This window comes from Saccopteryx bilineata, chromosome 1 (genome assembly GCF_036850765.1).
Source record: "Saccopteryx bilineata isolate mSacBil1 chromosome 1, mSacBil1_pri_phased_curated, whole genome shotgun sequence".
NCBI classification, from domain to species: domain Eukaryota; kingdom Metazoa; phylum Chordata; class Mammalia; order Chiroptera; family Emballonuridae; genus Saccopteryx; species Saccopteryx bilineata.
The window spans coordinates 11,424,144-11,442,773 of NC_089490.1; the positions used below are offsets into that span (position 1 = coordinate 11,424,144).

The 18,630-nt window shown below is 61.2% G+C and overlaps 2 protein-coding genes across 8 annotated transcripts in view; both read right to left on the minus strand.

The window, feature by feature from the left end:
- COL11A2 (collagen type XI alpha 2 chain) overlaps nt 1-11,642 on the minus strand; it is a 32,850-nt gene extending 21,208 nt beyond the window's left edge. The window contains exons 1-9 of one of the 2 annotated variants that reach the window (XM_066273774.1): nt 11,607-11,642; nt 10,257-10,403; nt 6,939-7,088; nt 6,581-6,791; nt 5,980-6,142; nt 3,586-3,777; nt 2,549-2,626; nt 1,874-1,936; nt 1,024-1,203 (exon numbers count right to left, since the gene is read on the minus strand). In XM_066273774.1, the coding sequence (XP_066129871.1) occupies nt 1,024-1,203; nt 1,874-1,936; nt 2,549-2,626; nt 3,586-3,777; nt 5,980-6,142; nt 6,581-6,791; nt 6,939-7,088; nt 10,257-10,338 (1,119 nt within the window). In that variant the 5' untranslated portion in view covers nt 10,339-10,403; nt 11,607-11,642. Of the gene's footprint in view, nt 1-1,023; nt 1,204-1,873; nt 1,937-2,548; nt 2,627-3,585; nt 3,778-5,979; nt 6,143-6,580; nt 6,792-6,938; nt 7,089-10,256; nt 10,404-10,691; nt 10,811-11,606 lie in introns of those variants that run through there. The other variant, XM_066273707.1, reaches the window with a different exon arrangement.
- Nucleotides 11,643-11,738: 96 nt separating this feature from the next.
- On the minus strand, nt 11,739-18,518 carry RXRB (retinoid X receptor beta). 6 transcript variants are annotated; one of them, XM_066273952.1, is made up of 11 exons: nt 18,079-18,518; nt 17,142-17,383; nt 16,482-16,638; nt 15,961-16,140; nt 15,495-15,572; nt 14,456-14,628; nt 13,935-14,064; nt 13,611-13,743; nt 13,405-13,496; nt 13,005-13,110; nt 11,739-12,893 (listed from the first exon to the last, which is right to left on the minus strand). In XM_066273952.1, the coding sequence occupies exons 1-11, from the start codon at nt 18,317-18,319 to the stop codon at nt 12,746-12,748; spliced, it is 1,680 nt and encodes a 559-aa protein (XP_066130049.1). In that variant the 5' UTR covers nt 18,320-18,518; the 3' UTR covers nt 11,739-12,745. The 6 variants fall into 6 exon arrangements, with proteins under 6 accessions (XP_066130049.1, XP_066129964.1, XP_066130312.1 ...); XM_066273867.1 differs by having other exon boundaries at nt 13,405-13,508; XM_066274215.1 differs by lacking the exon at nt 17,142-17,383 and having other exon boundaries at nt 13,405-13,508.
- Between the last annotated feature and the right edge of the window lie 112 nt (nt 18,519-18,630).

The window sequence follows — 18,630 nt, forward strand, 5'->3', positions numbered from 1 at the left end:
AAAAGGAGACATTCACCAAGCAGACAGAACGTGACTCCGGAGGGACGAGGAAAGAAAATTCTTCCAGAAAACACAGACATCAAAGCGAGGACACACACACACACACACGCACAGGAAGTGACCAGGAGAAAAATCTAGGCCCACCATGGAAACTGGATCGTTCATATGACCTGAGACACACACAGGAAGTAGCTCGTTTTCAAAGGAGATTGTCACAGACAGCAGGAAACGCGAGAGCCCGCATAGGAATAGGAAGCCCCTTTCGGTCTAAGGTGGCACAGTCACCGAGATGGACAGCATGTCTGCGGAAGACAGGGAGGGACAGACGAGCGGTGGCCTGTAGGGTAGAAGCCGTGACACAGGGAGCTAGGTCACTGGGCAGCAACATGGATAAGAAACTGTCTTGACTAAGAAGAAACAACAGAGACACAGAAAACGGACACAAGGTATGCGTTCACTGACCAAGAGCTTCACGAAATCCAGCCTGACGGAGGTATGAAATGGCCAAAGAAGACAGGAAGTGGCCATAAGATTTTTAAAAAATAAAATAAAATCCCATTTCCCTGGGCTGAAGGATCCATAGTCACAAGGTAAGCCATTTGGCAAGGGAAGGCAAGAAATAATATTTCCAAGCAACACAGACATCGCAGGTGGACGGATGATGGCGAATCACGGGTGGGAAGTAGCTCACCGCCGACAGACAGTAATGAAGAACAGCAGGAAGCAGCCCTGGCCGGGCCGCTCGGGGGACAGAGCGTCATCCCTGCACTGAGGCCGCTGAGGCCGCCGGTGCGAGCCTGGCCAGGGCAGGTGCAGGACGCAATCCACGAATACACAACTAACGGAACAGCTAAGTGGAACAACAAATTGATGCTTCTTTCTCTCTCTTTACCCTTCTCCTCTCTCTCTTTCAAATCAATGGAAAAATGAAATAACAATGGAAACAATGCTTGGAGCTCCCACGGCGGGGGGGGGGGGGGGGGGGGGTCAAGCACAGAAGAGGAGCTCCGGTCGGTCACTTACGGCTCCCGAGTGGGCTGTCTCCGCAGAAAGGGCAGGGCCAAGCTGCGTCTCCTCAGGGTAATCGTCCCCATAGCCATAGGTGTAATCGTAGGGCCCCGCGGGGGCGTCTGTGCCACCCTCCCCATAGTCCTCTGTCGGGAGCCTGTCAGCTGTGGAAGGGGCCTGGAGATCTGTCTGCTCCTTCCCGGGGGTGGGGGTGGGGTGGAGGAGAGGGGTGGGCGGGGGCGTTAGGGCCCAGAGGAGTTTCTCCCTGGCCCCCAGGGCTGCCGACTTCTAGCCCAAAGGACTCCAAGGGCCACTGGGACCGGAGTTTCTCCTCCCAAGAAGAGCAAGGGGAGAGCACTGTATCGAAAGGTGACGGCCATCAGAGACCCCAACTCGGGGCGGGGGGGGGGGGGAGGCCCAGAAAATGGACTCGGTAGGAAGAAGTGGCGGATAACAAGAAGGGGTGGCCGGAGGGCTGGACACAGAGCGGACAGTCCAAGGACATCACGACAGACAACGGAGTCCAGGAAAGGACCAAAGAGCCGGACGGAAAGAAGGGTGGGCAAGAAGGAAGGACAGCACGGGACAGAAAGCTCCCAGGAGCAGGCACACGGAACACGGCACAGGGAGTAAAACCATTGGACGCCGCCGACAGGAAGAGCAGGCGACTCCGGAGTCAAAGAGGAAGGACAGAAGGAGACGTGGACACCAGAGAAGACGGCTGGACTGAGAGAGACGGGTCTGCAGTGACCAGAAGACAGAGGCCATAAATGGACACGACAAAGAGCCCTCCGGCCAGAGGGGCTGATTCCTCAGGAAGACACCCACTGCCCCGGCCTGGGGCGAGGGTGGGGGACGGAGTTACCTCCTCGGGGAGTGGCGAGGGGCTGGACTCCAGAACGCCTTCCTCTTCGCCTGGGGTGGGGTACTAACCCCGAGGGGGGGGGAGAGGAGCAGCGTGGGGGGGGGGGAGAAGAGAGGTTAGCCAGCCGGGAGGGCAGAGCAGCCAAAGCAGCACGCGAACCCCCCCGAGGGCGGTGTCTGTCTGCGCTGGGGGGCGGGGCGGGGGGGGGGGAAATCTCAGATCTTGCGGCCCCTCTGGAAGGGGGAGCAGCTGAGGGAGAGCGAGACTCTCCGAGGTCCCAGAGGTTGGGGGGCAGAGATCTGGATGCCCCGGCTCTACCTGCCAGGAACCGCGGCCCCTGGTCCTGGGGGGGGCCCGGGCGGCTGGGGGAGCTGCTTGCCGCGCTGGGCGCCGGGGCCCAGAGCCTCCCACGGGGGAGGGTCTCCGGCCCAGCGAGGGGGCCGGCCTCTTGGCGGGCGGGGTCGGCGTTCGGGGCGGGGCGCGACGCCCCCTGGGGGGAGGGGGCGCCCTGTGGCCGGGGCGCCGCGGCCGCTGCAGCGGAGAGACACGGGTGGGGGCCGTGAGGACACTGCCGTAATCTAAACGGATGGCGTCTCTCCTAGCACGCAGTGTCACCCACGTTTGCGGGGGGCGGTGGGAGGAAGAGGAGAGAGGATGGGGGTCCCTCGAGTTTACCTGGTAATCGGGGGTCGTCCCCGCAGTCATCCCATCATAATAGAGGGGCTCGTAGTCATAGTGGAGAGACTCCACGGGCTGGGGTTAGGGACAGGGCAGGACAGGGGGGCGCGGAGGAAGGGGTGGAGGGGGGGGAAGCGGAGGAGGGGAGAAGGCGTGGGGTTGGGGTGGGAAACAGAGCGTTGGGGTGAAAGGAGAGGTTGGGGGAGAGGAGGAGAGAGATGGGAAGAGGCCGGAAAGGGGGGGTGTCCCACATGTGGGACAGAAGCAGACACGATTAAGAGATTGACATGCCCATCTTAGACCCCCAGCCCAGATCTTATCTGTCACCTGACCTTCCGGACGCCACCCACTGCAGAGGTCCCCTGCCCTTCTCTCCGCACAGCCAGCCCCTCAGCCTGCACGGCTGTGTGCAGGGGGCCGAGAGGGCCCTGCCCCCCACCTTCCACAGACACCTCTCTCTCGGGATTCCCTCTCCCTTCCCCTCCCTCTCCCTTTCTCCTCCTCCTCCTCCTCCTCCTCCTCCTCCTCCTCCTCCTCCTCCTCCTCGGCCTTACACGGTCAACGTCTTTCTTCTGGTTTCTGTCTCTCCCCCTACTCTGCCCTCCCTACTCTGCCCTCTGGGTCCCTGAGTCTCATCCTCCACCCTCTCTCCCAATCTCTTAATTCGAGGAAAGGATGGGACCCCCAAGGACACAGGGCCAGGAAGATTGGCAGAGGAGGCACAAGGAGGGGACACAGCTCCCAGCCACGAATTCTTCTCAATGACTCTTTTTATTTTTTGAATGAAAATAAAAAGGTCAGTGAATGAGGACTGGGGTGTGCACGCTGGGAATAGGGAGGTATGGCTGGGAAGGGGCTCTAGGGAGGGGACAACAGGAGCGTAAAACAGGGTGCGGCGCTCTGGACACTAGGGGGTCCCCCCGGGGAGACAGCTGGCTGCTCTGGACACTGGGGGGCCCCCCCCCGGGAGACGGCTGGCTGGCTTCCCTCCCTGGGGCGTGTGCTGCAGGGTGGGGTTGGCCCAGCTCCCTCACCTGCCGCTGGGGTTCCTGGTTCTGGGGCCTATGAAGTCTGGATGGTTGCTGCTTTGGGGACCTCTGGGCTCTGTGAGACTGCGGCTTCTGGGGCCTCTCCCTCCGGTCCCCCTCACACTCCTGCTCCTTCTGCTCACAGGATCCATAGGCAGCTTGCACCCCTGGGACAATGGCCAGCTCCTGGACATCACCCTGCAAAGACACGAGGGAGGGACGCCCATGGAGGGAAGCAGAGACAGCTTCTTCGGAGAGACAAAGGGTGTGGTCTGGGACAAAGGGTCTAAGGAAGCCAATCCTAGATAAAACTATATCATGGGAGCCTGACCAGTCGGTGGCGCAGTGGACAGAGCATTGGAACGAGACATAGGTTCAAAACCCCGAGGTCGCTGGCTTGAACACGGGCTCATCCGACTTAAGCACAGGCTCACCAGCTTGCATGCGGGGTCACTGGCGGCTTGAGCGTGGGATCATAGACATGACCCCATGGTCGCTGGCTTGAGCCCAAAGGTCACTGGCTTGAGCAAGGGGTCACTTGCTCTGCTGGAGCCCCCAGTCAAGGCACATATGAGAAAGCAATCAATGAACAACTAAGGAGCCACAATGAAGAGTTGATGCTTCTTATCTCTCTCCTTCCTGTCTGTCTGTCCCTATCTTTCCCTCTCTCTGACTCTCTCTCTGTCTCTGTCTCTCTCTCTCACACACACACACACACACACACACACACACGCACTATATATATAATGGGAGGTCATTATCAGCCCCCACGTGTCCTTTTCAATTTCCCATTGGACCCTCACAACTGGGAAAGTCATTAGTTCAAGGATCTCTATGCCCACTTTTCAGATACATTTCATTCAGAAAAGCTCAGAGCCAATGACTGGCCTGAGGACACTCGTAGTGGTAGAATCAGGACTAGAACTCACACCGTCCAACTCTAAATTCAATACTCTTTGCCAGTGCCCCCCCCCCCCCGTGGCAACGCTTGAGCCCTTTCATGGGGGCTTCTGGAGACAGTAGCCTGGGCTTAGTTCTTTGACCTTCCACTGGCAGTAACGTTGAGGATTCTCAGAACTTTTAGGAAAGGGGAAACTACTCCAGAATGTCAATGGCTTTTACTTGTGCTCATAGGCGGTGCTTAACACACCCTGCCTTGTACTGTAATCCGGGGGTATTGTCCCATCTCCAGAGCAGAGCAGGGAGCTCCTTGGAATGAGAGAACCCTTGTACTATTCTGTTCTCCCCCTTGGCATTGAGTAACGTGGATTCCAATAACAGCAACTGGCCAGGGGGTGGGCGCGTGGATGAGTGGATGGCTGAGTGGACAGACAGATGGGTGGACGGATGGACAGATAGTTGGGGTTGGGTGATGAATGGGTTCTCAAGTGCAGGACTGAACATGAAGGTTGATGAACGGTGAAATGAATGGAGGAATGAACGAACAGATTGGTGGTAGATAAATGAACAGGAGGTTCAGAGCAGGTGGAAACAGCCTGGTGGGTAGGCAGGCGGATGGGAGAGAGTAGTAGGTGGGTGAACAAACGGGTGGATGGTGAGGGGGCAGGTGAGGAGAGGGGTGTGTGAATGGCTGGATGAACGGTTGCACGCATCCTTACGTGCGAGCCTAGGTAGGTGGGGTTGGTGGGTGGATGAGTGAATAGATGGATGTATGCGTTAGAGGATAGATGAATAGAAGGACAGATTGATAGATAAAGTGGTTCAAAGGAGGGAGTAGCTGTGCAGGACAAGGGTGGGCAGATGAGTGGATACAAATCTGAACATCTGAGCAGGTGAGTGAGTGTGTAATTGGATGGGTGGAAAATAATGATGAGTGGGTGAATGGATGAGTGGATAGACTGGTTGGATGGAAGGATGGGTGGGTGGATGGATGGATGGATGGATGGCTGGATGGATTGGTGGATGGATGGATGGATGGATGGATGGATGGATGGATGGATGGATGGAAGGATGGGTGGATGGAAGGATGGGTGGATGGATGGATGGAAGGATGGGTGGATGGAAGGATGGGTGGATGGAAGGATGGGTGGATGGAAGGATGGGTGGATGGATGGATGGAAGGATGGGTGGATGGATGGATGGATGGACGGCTGGATGGATTGGTGGGTGGACGGATGGGCAGAGTGAAGAAGACTGAATGACAAAGACTCAGTGACAGAATAAGTAGCTGTGGACAGTCCTGTCATATCAGTGGCCACCATCAAAGTGGACCTAGTTCTCCCACAGAGAAAATTAGCCCCAAGGATAGGACATGGGAACATGACTTCACAAAAGGAAGAGTGAGTGGCTGGGGCGTAGAAAGACTGCGTGCTGCGGCAGAGGGGAGCGGACACGAGAGAGGGGACCCGAAATCACTCTGTTCTCTTATTGCTCCATTACCTCGAAGACTTCTTCATCCAGGATCCGAGCACCAAAGATGATCACTCCCCGGGTGTCCAACGCCGGGCGGGCACTTCGGGGGAGGGGCCGGGTGACCCGCTTCTTGCAGTCAACAATGAGGGTGACAGACTGGCCCTTCACAGCCACTCCAACCCGGTGCCACCTAGTCATGGCGGGAGAGGTTCCAGTGACTGACTGAAGGGGGACAGTCAACAGAGCTGGGAGCAGTGGATAGAGGGGGTAAGGCCAATGATAATAGCAACAGCGGTAGTCATCGCAGGAGTTATCATGTACTGAATGCGTACAGTGAGCCAGGCACCAGGAAATAAGGTTCTGACCTGAGTCTCTTGATTCTGTGATCCCTATTTTCACAAGCACAGAAATGGAGGCTCATTCAGTAACTTGCCCAAGGTGCAGGCTGGCACTACACGCAAGGACTTGAACTCTAAAGGCCAAACTCTGCACTACAAGTGATGGACGTTTGGGTGGCGGTGAGGTGTGGTTTCCTAGTTTGGGGAGCGGGGTTTCTGAGGCAGTGGCCAGGGAGGAGCCCCTGGAAGGGCAGGCCGGCTGGGCGGACCAGAGGGGCTAACTCACTCACTTGCCGTCCGCTAGGTTGAGGCCTCTGAAGACGGGCTGGGCTGGAGGTCGAGGCCGGCCGGCCTGGTCCTCATACAGGAAGCGGACAGGGCGGCCAAGCTCCAGGCCCAGCTGGCGGACACCCTGGGCACTGTAGAGGGTCAGGAGGGGGGCCTGGAGGCCGGGCCGGGTCCGGACGACAGTCAACAGGGAGAAATCTTTGGGGAAGCCTCCTGGGACCCAAAGAGACACACGCAGGTGGAGTGAGTGGGTGGAGGAGAGAGAGAACCCTCATCCCTTCCTTCCCTCAGGGGGCTGATCTCAGGCCCCACCCATGGCCTAGCCGGCTGCTCCGACCCTGCCGCGTGCGTCGTCTGTACCTGGGAAGAGCTGGCGGGTGGGCGCGCTGAGCTGTGCCGGCCGGGACACCCTGTAGGCCACATCTGCTGGGCAGATGCCCCTTGACCTCCGGACTCCATCGGGCAGCGAAGGGAACCTCAGGGCCCTGAGCACATCCACAGGGGGCGCACCTAGGAGAGCCGGGGGTCAGGGGGGAGACACACCCTCAGGAGGGCCCGGGCAGGGGACAGAGCGGTCCAGAGCTCAGCCTCCGAGGGCTCATGCTCCTGGGAAGGCAGAGGCCACCTTTCCGTTACCTGCGCCTGGATGGACGGGAAACCAGAGTCCTGGGGAAAGACTGGGCCTGGCACACTCACACCCACCTCTGCCCAAGCGCCACCCTGCGCTGCCCACCTGCCTCCAGTCCCCCTGCCCGCTCTGTCCCAGCTCTGTCTTTCAGCCTCTAAATCTCTATTCTCTTAACGGCTCCTTCAGCTCCCCACCTGTCTCCTCTCCTCTCGCGGCCTCTCTTCCTTTCTGTCCCTCCGTCTGTGGGTCTCCCTGTCTCCTCTCCTCTCCTCTCGCGGCCTCGCTTCCTCCTTCTGTCCCTCCGTCTGTGGGTCTCCCTGTCTCCCCGTCTCCTCTCTTCTCGCGGCCTCGCTTCCTTTCTGTCCCTCCGTCTGTGGGTCTCCCTGTCTCCTCTCCTCTCCTCTCACGGCCTCGCTTCCTCCTTCTGTCCCTCCGTCTGTGGGTCTCCCTGTCTCCCCGTCTCCTCTCCTCTCGCGGCCTCGCTTCCGCCCTCTGTCCCTCCGTCTGTGGGTCTCCCTGTCTCCTCTCCTCTCCTCTCGCGGCCTCGCTTCCTCCCTCTGTCCCTCCGTCTGTGGGTCTCCCTGTCTCCCTGTCTCCTCTCCTCTCGCGGCCTCGCTTCCTCCTTCTGTCCCTCCGTCTGTGGGTCTCCCTGTCTCCTCTCCTCTCGCGGCCTCGCTTCCTCCTTCTGTCCCTCCGTCTGTGGGTCTCCCTGTCTCCCGTCTCCTCTCCTCTCGCGGCCTCTCTTCCTTTCTGTCCCTCTGTCTGTGGATCTCCCTGTCTCCCCGTCTCCCCGTCTCCTGCCACGCCCCTCACACTCTGTCCACCTTGCTTTCCTTGTCTTTCTCTTGCTCCCTTTCTCATTCACTCCCTTTCTGTATCTCTTGGTCTCCGGGTCTCTGGCCTCTGGCCCAGGTCTCCAGCACAAACAACATCTGGGCAATCCATCACCCTGGGCCAGGGAGGTCCAGGGGCGCTCAGGGAGGAAGCAGAGGGGCAGCTCTACGGGGCGGGGGCGCTTCACACTGTGGCCGTTGCTATGCACACGCGCGTGCGTGGGGGGGGGGCGGGGGGGCTGATACTTCGGACCAGGCGGAGGAAGGAGAGAGACACAGAGAGCAGCTGGGGAGTCTGTGCCCCAGGTTGAGCCGGGGAGACAGGCTGGGGGCGGGGTGGGGGAGGCTGAAGCTGCCACGCAGAGCCAGAGCGGGCCCAGGGCCCGGAGCCACACTCACATCTGTGGATCCCATCAGAGTCCTTGCCCAAAGCTCAGGCGAGCTCCCCACACCTGGAATGTCCACCCTACCCCTCTGCCCCCGCCACTCAGCGTCCAAAGACTCCAGACCTGTGCCACCAGCCCTGTCCACCGGCCCTGTCCACCAGCCCTGTCCACCTAGAACTCGGCCTCCCGGGCTCAAAGTCCCGGGAAGACAGAGGCCATCGCTCCAGGTCTCCGCTCCCTGCTTCACACACGCCTCACACCATCAGCTCCAGGTTGGAAAAAGTCCCCAAGAAAGTTCCTGCAAAACCTGCCCAGAAGCCTGGGGCAGGGCAGGGGCCAGCGCGCTCGGAGCAGCGCTGGGCGGGGCGGCTGAGGTGCGGCGGGCAGGCAGAGAAAAGGCCCTTTGAGTCCAGCAGCCGGGAAACCACGGGCCTTGCCCCCCGCCCTAGCCTGGCCCCCGCGTGTGGCAGCTCCACAAACACCAACACACAAGGGCTGCTTTGAGAGGCCGAGGGTGAGGGAGACAGAGACACAGAGACTCACAGAGACCCCAGGCCAGGGAGACATGAGAGCCCCCCCCCAGCCCCGGAAAGTGCAGTTCCATCCTATGGATGACACCACGGGCTGCCCTCTGGTCCTGTGCGTCCCACTGGCTCTGGCCTCCATCGGCCCCGGAGGCGCCCGCTGGCAGCCTAATGACCCCGCCACCCTACCTCTGGGCCCCCAAATGCCCCCTTCCTTACTTTTTTTAATTCCACAGTAACCCATTTCCCTACAGAGTCCCAGCTCTGCCCACTCAGCTCCAAACGAGAGACAGTCACCTCTGCCCTGTCCTGGCCTCCGCGCGGGAGGTCCCTTTTCTCAAGACCCCCAGTCTAGACATCGCACACTTGTTCTTGTCTCTGAGCTGCACACTGCTCACAACTGGAAAGTCCTCCCTTCTGTAATCTAACCTAAATCCTTCATGCTGCTATTCTGACCACTTTCTCTTCCAAGCAGAGAAGAAATGAATAGTCAAGTTCTATGCAAATCAGACTCCAGCGTTCCCAGGAGTGGGCAGACTCGCTCCAGCCTGCCTAGGACCCAGGTGCTCTCTGCCCCCTGCTCTCTGACATCAAATCGCCTTCCCTACGAGCCAGGAATTCTGGGTCCTGGGAAAAAGAAGGGAAAAAAAATTGGGGCTGTGGACACCGGGGTCCCAGGAGAGCCTGGCTGGCCGGAGGGGGAGGGGCGGGGCAGGAATGCGAAGAGCTGGCTCCCACCTCAGACACCTGATCCCGGCCTGTCCAGCGGCCGTCCTGTTGGCAGCGCGCCCCGCTGCTCCCCAGAGCCAGCCGCGTGGCAGCGTCGAGGGCACAGGGAGGGGGAAGCCAGTGGAACAAACAGTCCGGGCACCCCTTCTTTCTCTACGTGCTCGGCTCTGCGCGGACCCTTCGGGGCTCCCCTCAGCCCGAGATACAGACCGGAAAGCCCAGAAGAGGTTCACGCACCACTCACCCACCCACACTGGCATCTGCCCGTCGGCCCGCTCCGGGTTGGACTGCACCGCCAGGGCATCCCCTGCTCTCCCCAGCACCCCAGCGTCCAGCCCCACTCAGAGCTCTCTACGGTGAGACCTCACCTGCCGAACCCCCAGTCACTTTAAAGGAAGAAAAGAGATCTCGAACCTGGCTCCAAGGGACCCAAGGTGTCCTGCCCTCCACCCTGGGCCTTGGGTCCCCCCAACGCCCTTGTCAGATGCAGCAGCTCCGCCCCAGGCGACAGCGGTGCCCGCCCGGGTCCGCGGAGCTGCAGCCTGGCCCCGAGGACTCGGCGGCGGGACTTCTCTTACCTGCCCGGGCCGGGGCCCAGCTCAACCCCAGCACCAGCGGCACGAGCAGGAGGAGGCGCTGGCAGCGGCCGCACCGCTCCATGGCCGGCGACCGGAACGCCGGGTCCCGGGGACCCAAGGGCGCCGGAGGCACTGGACGCCCCGAGGCTGCCAGGGGACAGCAGTGGTCTGTGAGGCTCGGATGCGGGGGTCCCGGGGAGATCCGAGGCTGTCGGCTGGCGACAGCTCTTAGCCGCCCAGCTCCATCCAGCAAGGCGCCGTCGGGGATCGGGCGCTACTGACGCCTCGGTCGCCGCCGCTTGTGTGTGTCCCCGGCCACCCCGGCGGCCCGGAGCCCCCACCCCGCCCCCGGCCCCCGCCCCCGGCCCAGCCCCCGCCCCCAGCCCAACCGCCCGCCCACAACCACCGAGATGAAATCCCACCCTCGGTCTCCACCTGGGCTGGGAGGGGGGGCAGGTAGCGCCGGACGGGAACGCTCCCTCCGACCCAGCGACTGCTCTGCCCCGCTCCCGGTAGGGACTCAGTGGTCCGTACCCTCAGATGCTCCTTTCGCGAGCCCCAACGTCTCTTCCCCAGCCCCTTCCTTTTCTAGGACCCAGACCTCCAGTCACAGCCCCCCCCGCCCAGAGTGCCCTCCCCCTTGGGGGCCCAGAGTCCCTTTCCAGCAGAGCCCGGGGCGGGACTTAGGGTCCAGTGGGAGGGCAGAGGAGGGCCCGGGGGTCTCTACCCCCTCATCAGGTCTCCGTAATTACTGCCCCCGCCCCGCCCGGCATAATTACAGAGCGGCGGGGAGCAGGGGTATTTATAGACTGGGCTATAGATAGCGGCTGCCGCAGGGGTCAGGGGGAGAGGCGAGGTACAGGGAGCCGGCGTCGGGGCAGCCTGGACAGACGGACAGACGGGCTGATCAGATCCCCGGGATGAAAGGGGGTGGGGAGGAGTGAGGTCTGGGAGTCCCGGCACGCAGGTGAAAGGGACCCAGTGGAGAGACGACGGGACAGTCTACGCTACTTGGAAGAGTCTGGGGAAACGGGGTCACGCAGGGACGGGGCCGCCTCCGGGCCGGCAACGCCCGGGAAGGCCGCGGCGCCCTGCGCCCAGCGCGCCCCACGAGCGGGCACAGCGCCTGGTCTGCCCGGAGCCCGCGCGGCCGACGCGGAGACGCGAGCGAGGCGCGGCGCCGCCGCCCGCTGGCGCTGGGCTTGCGCGAGCGAACAAGGCGCCTTTGAGAATCTGCCGCCCCCCTCCCTCCGCGGCCGGCCCGCCCCGGCCTGGCACACCCTCTCCCCCCGCCCCGACAAAGCGCGCCTTGTCTCCCACCCTGCGCCCGCCCCTCGGGCCCCAGGGAACCTCCGCGGCGGTGTCGGCGTCAGGGGAGCGCGTCCGGAGGTCCCGACTGACCGGATACCCCCCTACACACACCCAGCCCGAGGCAGCCATGTCCATCCCCCGCACGAGTCAGCTCAGTCCAGAAAACGACGGTTTTGACTTGAAAGCGATTTTATACGTCAAAGAGGAGAGAAAGAAAACCCCGAGAGAATGGCAGGGCGAAAATCATGCATCCCCAGCACCCTCTCCGCGGGCTGGCCGTCTCCCCTCAGTCCTCAGGCCGGGATCTCGGTCCCCGGCCGACACTGTGTGCCAGGACTGAGGCGGGGGGGGGGGGACAGCCCTGCCATCGCAGCCCAAACCCCTTCCCCAAGCTCGACAGGAAGAGACGAGGGGGGTTCGGAAGGCCAGTGCTTCAAGAGCCCAGGGACAGCCATGGTGGGGCCCTGCCTGTCCCACATACCACCTCCACCACCGGCATCTCTTAGTCAGCCTGGGTCAGTACAGTACTTCTTTGAGTCTAACTGTAAGTCTCTATCCTCAGAGGAAATTAAAAATAGCAGATGGGTTCCTGTATCTCCACCCACCCAGTAACCACTGCCACCTTTTCATTTTTCAGTCTGACTGCGGGGGGAGGGCAGTGTGAGGTGGCCCCCCACAGGAGGCAGTGACGGGCCCCCGCCTGCCAGGCTTGGTTGGAGGAAGGCCTGTCAGAGCCCTGTATTCCGTGTCTATTGGTATGGGGGGCCTGCCCCCCAATATCCATGTCTGGGGGAGTCCCCACATCCACTCTTCAGGAGGGGGCTACGTGAGGAAGATGAGGAGGAAGTCCAGTCCCAGGAGCGAGGCCAGTGCACTGTGCTGGGGGAAGGAGGTCATTCCAGGCAGGGGGAGAACTCATCCCATCCCCAAATCACGGCCAGCCCAGACAAATCCAGAGACTCAAGGCCACGGAAGGAAGAGGTCCAGCCCTCACACAGGGGACTGGGGTCCCCTCTGACTTGGGGTATCAGGCAAACCCCTTGGAGGGTGGATGAACCCCCCGAGGTCTCAGTTCCGGCCCACTGCCTTCACCCCAGCAAGACTCTAAGAACACAGCCCCGCCCCGCCCTGCCCCGGGCTCAGAGTCCTGGAGAGCACTGTGTCTGCCCCCTCCGGGCTCAGGCCAGCTGGTGGGGTGCCTCCAGCATCTCCATGAGGAAGGTGTCGATGGGGGTGTCACCAATGAGCTTGAAGAAGAACAGATGTTCTAGACACTTAAGGCCGATGGACCTGAGTGCAGGAAGACGCAGCAGCAGCTTGGCAAACCTGAGGAGGGGGGCGGGGTGGTGAGAGCCGGAACAGCTCAGACCCTGACCCACACCCTTGTGCCCCCCCACAGCGGTTCGCACCCCCCCCCTCCCCACAGCTCCGCCTCACCGTCCCTGCTGCTCGGGGTACTTCTGTTTGCAGTAGGTCTCCAGGGACGCGTACACCTTCTCCCGCAGGACCTCCACCTCGCTGGGGTTGGAGAGGCCCTTGGCATCTGGAACAGCAGGGCAGAGAGGAGGAAGAGGAAGGCAGGCAAAGCAAATCAGGACACACGGGGACGGGAGGCCCACGTGATGTCCCCTTCGGCTCCCATCTCCTTGCCCTTCCCTGGCAAGGGAAGCAGGGCACGCAGTGTGTGGGGTGGGGCCGGAGGGGACTGTGTCGGCGGACGTGGGGGATGGCCGGGCTGAGGGCCCCACTGAGGGGACGGCTGGGGAACGCAGGAGTCGCTGGAGCAGAGGCAGCTCCAAGGTGGCCTTGGTCTGCAGACGGGACAGCCCCCTCTTACCTGGATTGAAGAGAATGATTGCCCGCAGGCAGCCAAGCTCTGTCTTGTCCATCCTCATGTCACGCATTTTGGACACTAGCTCTGTCAGCACCCTGGAGAGGGACCTGCAGGTCACTCAAAGGTCACAGCTCAGCCAGCCTTGGACACGGACCAGCCTATAGCCCCACCCCTCGACCCAGAAGCCAGCCCAGCGGAGGGCCACTGACCGATCAAAGATGGCTCCCACGCCCGCAGAATGGGCAGAGTTGCGGTGCACGTGAAGCCCCGTGGCCAGGAGGATGCCGTCTCGGACATCGATGGAGCGGTGCGAGAAGGAGGCGATGAGGAGCTCGTTCCAGCCTGGGTGGGGGCAGCACCGGTCAGGAGCCGGGGGTCAGGCCATGGGAGGCCAGCACAGCAGGGGAAAAGAAGAGGCGGTGAGGTCAGTGAGCTGGGTGCCCTTGAGTATGCAGGTGTGCACTGGGGTCACCGAAGGTCATGTCTAAGAGGAGCCAAGTGTCAAAACGTCAGAGGGACCCCAGGCCACTGACCTGCCCGTAGCAGTATGACCTGGTCATCCAGAGGCAAGGAGGAGAAGTGTGGGATCCGCTTCGCCCACTCAACCAGCGTGAACAGCTGTTTGTCGGCTGCCTGACAGATGTTGGTCACAGGGTCGTTAGGCTGCAGGTGACAGGAGGTGAGAGTCACAGGAGGGTTGAAGGTATACTGGGAGACCCCCTGGTAGAGACTTTCCACGCCCCCTCCTACAATGTACCACCCCTCCGAGCCCCATCTGAACCAACCCCTGCACACCAAGCTTTCTCCTGGGATTCGTGAAAATGTTTATTTGGAACGTGCCTGCGGTTCTGCCAATCACTGGGCTGCTGGGGGGGCAGGACAAAGGACACTATCACACCCACCTCAATGGTTTCAGAGACACGTGTGACAGCACGTCCAGTCCCAGACAGGGTCGGGAGGGTTGTGGGGGGAAGGGAGAGGAAGGGAAGACAGAACAGCCCCCACCCCTCCCAACCCGACCAGGAAGGAGAGTTGGTTGGACCCCATCACTCACGCTGCTGCCGCTACCCCCGGTGCCCCCGGGACCCTCAACGCCCTGGTCACTCTTCTGCTCCACAGCGAGCTCTGCCTCCAGGATCCTGTCCACGGGCATTTCCTCGGGGGCTCCCCCAGCGCCCTCCCCATCCCCGTCCTTGTCCTTCCCCCGCTGACGCTCCTCCTGTACCGCTGGGGGGGGGGGTAGAAAAAGTGGAAAGTCAGCAGCCAGCCTCCAGGGACTCCCGAAACGTCCTTAAGGCCTTATCAGGGTCTGATGGCCCCGAGGAGATACTTATAGGAACTGAGGAAGTCCCTACAAATAACGGTGAGCCGGGGGCCATCTGGAAGCAGGGTTATCAAAGGGCTCACAGTCAAAAAGGAAAGGCGAGAGAAAAGCAATTAGGGAGACAGCTAACATTTAAACTGAGGGCCAATGACACACTAGGCTTTAACATTCACTCCATCCCCGTGACCCTGTGAGCTCTTGTCTCCGTTTTTGAAGATGAAGGAGTTCTGGCTTGGAGAGTATCAATAGCTCGCCACATTCACGTAATCCACAGTAAGCCATACATTTGAACCCAAATGCGCCTGACTGCAAAACCTTGTGCTCTTCCGACTCAACAGAGAAGCAGTAAAAGGAGCACTGGCCTGGGTCTTCTGAGACGTGAGTTCCCATCCCAGCCCTGCCCCCCTTACTGCATGACCTTGGAAAAGCGACATCTCAGGCTCATCTCCTAAATAAAGGATTCTGGCAAGATATTCCCAGCCCTGGCCGGTGTGGCTCAGCAAACAGAGTGTCTGCCCGGCATCTGGATGTCCTGGGTTCAATTCCCGACTAGGGCACACAGGAGAAGCAACCATCTGCTCTCTCTCCCTCCCTGTCCCCCTTTCTCTCCCTCTCCCCCTCCTGCAGCCACTGGCTTGACTGGTTTGAGCACGGCCCTGGGCGCTGAGGACGGACAGTGGTAGGGGTGCCTGTGAGAGTCTGCCTCACTGTCTCCCCACTTCTCACCTAAAGAGAAATAAATAAAGATACTCCCTCAAGTGTCTCTCACCGAATTCCAGAACCAGACTGAAGAAGATAGAATAAAGATGAGAGGAGGCAGCCCTGGGGTCTTCAGTCAAGTCTGCAGCTTAAGAGTGGAATCCCAGGAGGAGAGACCACACGAAACAGGGAGACAGAGACCAAGAGGGAGCTCCAAATCAAAGAGAGGGGACACAGAGACACCCACATGGGTAAGGAGCAGTGGCCCACCCTCACACCGGACGGGGCGGGGTCACGGGTGCAGGCCAGAGGCAGACCCATCCAGAAGGAAACTCAAGGGACAACATAATCAGGGGACCAGGGAGAACTGGTGAGGAGAGGAGACATCACATGGCGCCCTCTGGAGGAGAGAGCAGTCCAGCCGGATGCAGAGGCTTGTCAGAGGGTTCCTGGAATCTTCCCTGCCGCGTCTCCTCCGCTCCCAATGGGTAGACTACCGGGAAGCCGGGGCGGGGCGGGGCGGGGCGGGCCCCTACCTTCCCTCTTCATGCCGGTGGCCAAGCACTTCTGATAGCGGCAGTACTGACAGCGGTTCCGCTGCCGCTTGTCCACCGTGCAGTCCTTGTTGTCACGGCAGGAGTACGTCAGGTCCTTCCGGATAGTGCGCTTGAAGAAGCCCTTGCAGCCCTCGCAGCTGTAAACCCCGTAGTGTTTGCCTAGGGGGGGGGGGGGGCAGAGCAGTGACAAGACTGCACGTAAGCCCCTCACCATGAAGTGATCTTGCCAACCTGCCTCCAGCCAACTTAGTTTCAGAGTCTCCTCTGTGTTTGCTAGACACAGAGCTGGGGAACAGGGACACCAGAGGGGGTCCAGTCCCACTCTTCCCTCTGACCTCCCCGCCTCATCCCACGTCTGAGCTTCGGGCTTTTAGCTTTCATTGCCCCCACCCCAGCTCACTTGCTCTAAAGAAACCCCATGAGGCTCTGGGAATCCCACAGGGGATGGTAAATGGCTCTCTCTCTCTCCCCCTCTCTGTTGGTCCTCTGAACCCCCATACCTGAGCTTCGGTCCCCGCAGATGGCACAGAGCCGTTTGCCGGCCCCAGGGCCACCCGGAGGGGGTGGACAGTGCAGGCCCCGGACCCCTAAGACTGGTGGCTTCACATCTTCAGGGGTGCCAGACCCACCCCCAGGGAGCGACACTGTTGAGTTAATCTGGGACAGGGAAACAGGGAAGTCACGGGGAGACTCACGGGAAAGGGAATCTCTCAGAGGTGATGGAAAGCATGCTCTAAAACCCCTAGGGAGGGCCCTGCATTGCACATCCCAGAAGGCATTATCACACTTCGGTCTGTGTGAGGGGCCACCCCTGGAGCACAGCCCAGATATCAGACACAGTGTCCCCTGAAACTGTGTAACACAGTGGCCCAGAGAGACTTGTATCTCAGAAAAGCAGATGGGACCAAAAGGGCAGAAAATCACCGACAGAGGAAAGGGACATTAGGAATATTGGGGTTCCTTTATAGGGCTGGGGAGGTAGCATGCACTGCAAGATCAATCACCTCAAGAAGGGCAAGGGGTCTCACAATGACCACAAGCCTGCCAAGTTAGAGGTCTGGAGATCAATGGGTCATGGGGAAGTACACACAAGGATCTGAGGTCACAGGAAAACAAGGAAATGAAAGTGGAGAGGCAGAATGCGGGTCACAACCTCTCACCTGGGGACTGCTGACAGGCCCGGAGAATCCTGGGGGAGCTGGAGGGGGCAGGCCAGGGGACCCCATGGAAGAGCTGATGACTGGGAAGGGGGAGCCCAGTGGGGGTGGCGGCATCGGGGGTGGGGCCCCAGAGCCTCCAAGGGACGGAGTTGCGGAATGGGGGAGAGGGGGCCCGGGAGGAGAACAGGGAGGGGCGCCCTGGGGAAGGGGATTCGGGGAGGAACTGTCTGGGCTTCGGGAGTCTGAAAGAGGGGGATACAGAGACACACAGACATAAGAGAGAAAAAGAGAAAATGAGTCTTTGATCAGCCAACTGAACAGTTTCAAACCCTCAACTCCTCCCTCTCCCTGCCCCACCCCAAACCCCAAACCCACCCCAGTGCCCAAGCCCAGAGACACCCTGCTGTCACGTTAACAGCTTAATTCCTAATTGTGCTGACAGGAGAGGTGTCCCCAAAGGAGAGGAGGACAGACAGTTCAGGTGAGGAAACACTTCAAGCGATGTTATTTGGTCAACACAAGCCCGACGCCCAAGCCTGTCTCGTCTAGGTGGGGCAACACGTGGGATGAACCCTCCATTCCCAGCTTGTAGCCTGAGAATGCAGGGGGGGAGAAAGACAGGCGGAGGAGACACCCCCCTCCTGGGACGCAGGACCTCTGCCTGCCTTCGAATGTGCGGGGTACCCCCACTCGAGGACTCCCGGCCCACGCTGGGGAGCTGCAGGGTGCAGGGCCCAGGGCAGCCGTGGCTCCGGGGGCGGAAGCTTCCCCACCCCCGCCCCGCCCCGGGGGGAGGGCGCTAGGGCCCTCGCGAGGGAGGGGACGCGTGTTTACAAACAAGGGGGCGGGAGCGCCAGGCACGGAGCACCAAGTGGGGGAGGGGGGTTGCAGATAATGCGGTCACTTGGCTGGTAGGTCCCTCTGCTGGGACACTCACCCCGCCCGCTGTCGCCCATCCCGTCCCGTCCAGCCTCCCCCGGCTCCGGCTCCGGGCTTTGTTGCTCTCCGGCTGCCGCCGCCGCCGCCGCCGCCGCCGCCGCCGCGGGATCCAGCCAGGGCCGTCGCCGCCGCCACCGGGACGCGACCCCACAATGCATTTCTTTTCGCACCCCCACCGGCCCACACTGCCCTGCGGCATGCCGCTGGGGGAGGAAGGGCGGGCGAGCGGCCCAAGACATGGTCCCCCCTGGCAGAGTGTACGGGCACCGGAGAGGTCCCAGCCAGTCCCGAAGGGGCGGCTGAGGGGCGAGCTGAGGACGAGGGAGCCCCAGAGGAAAAAGACTCTGGCCTGAACCCGGGTCGAATCAAGCGCTTCGCTCTGCTCTGTACCGAAATGACAGCGCCGCTGTGGCCGCCATCTTGGTACAGACGGGAAGTCTCCGTGCTAGTTCCGCCCCCTCACCTCGTTGGAAACGGAGGAGGCGGTCTGCTCCCGCCTGTTAGCCGGCCTCGCCCACCCTCCCCTCAAATAACCTCCACACCCCGCGCG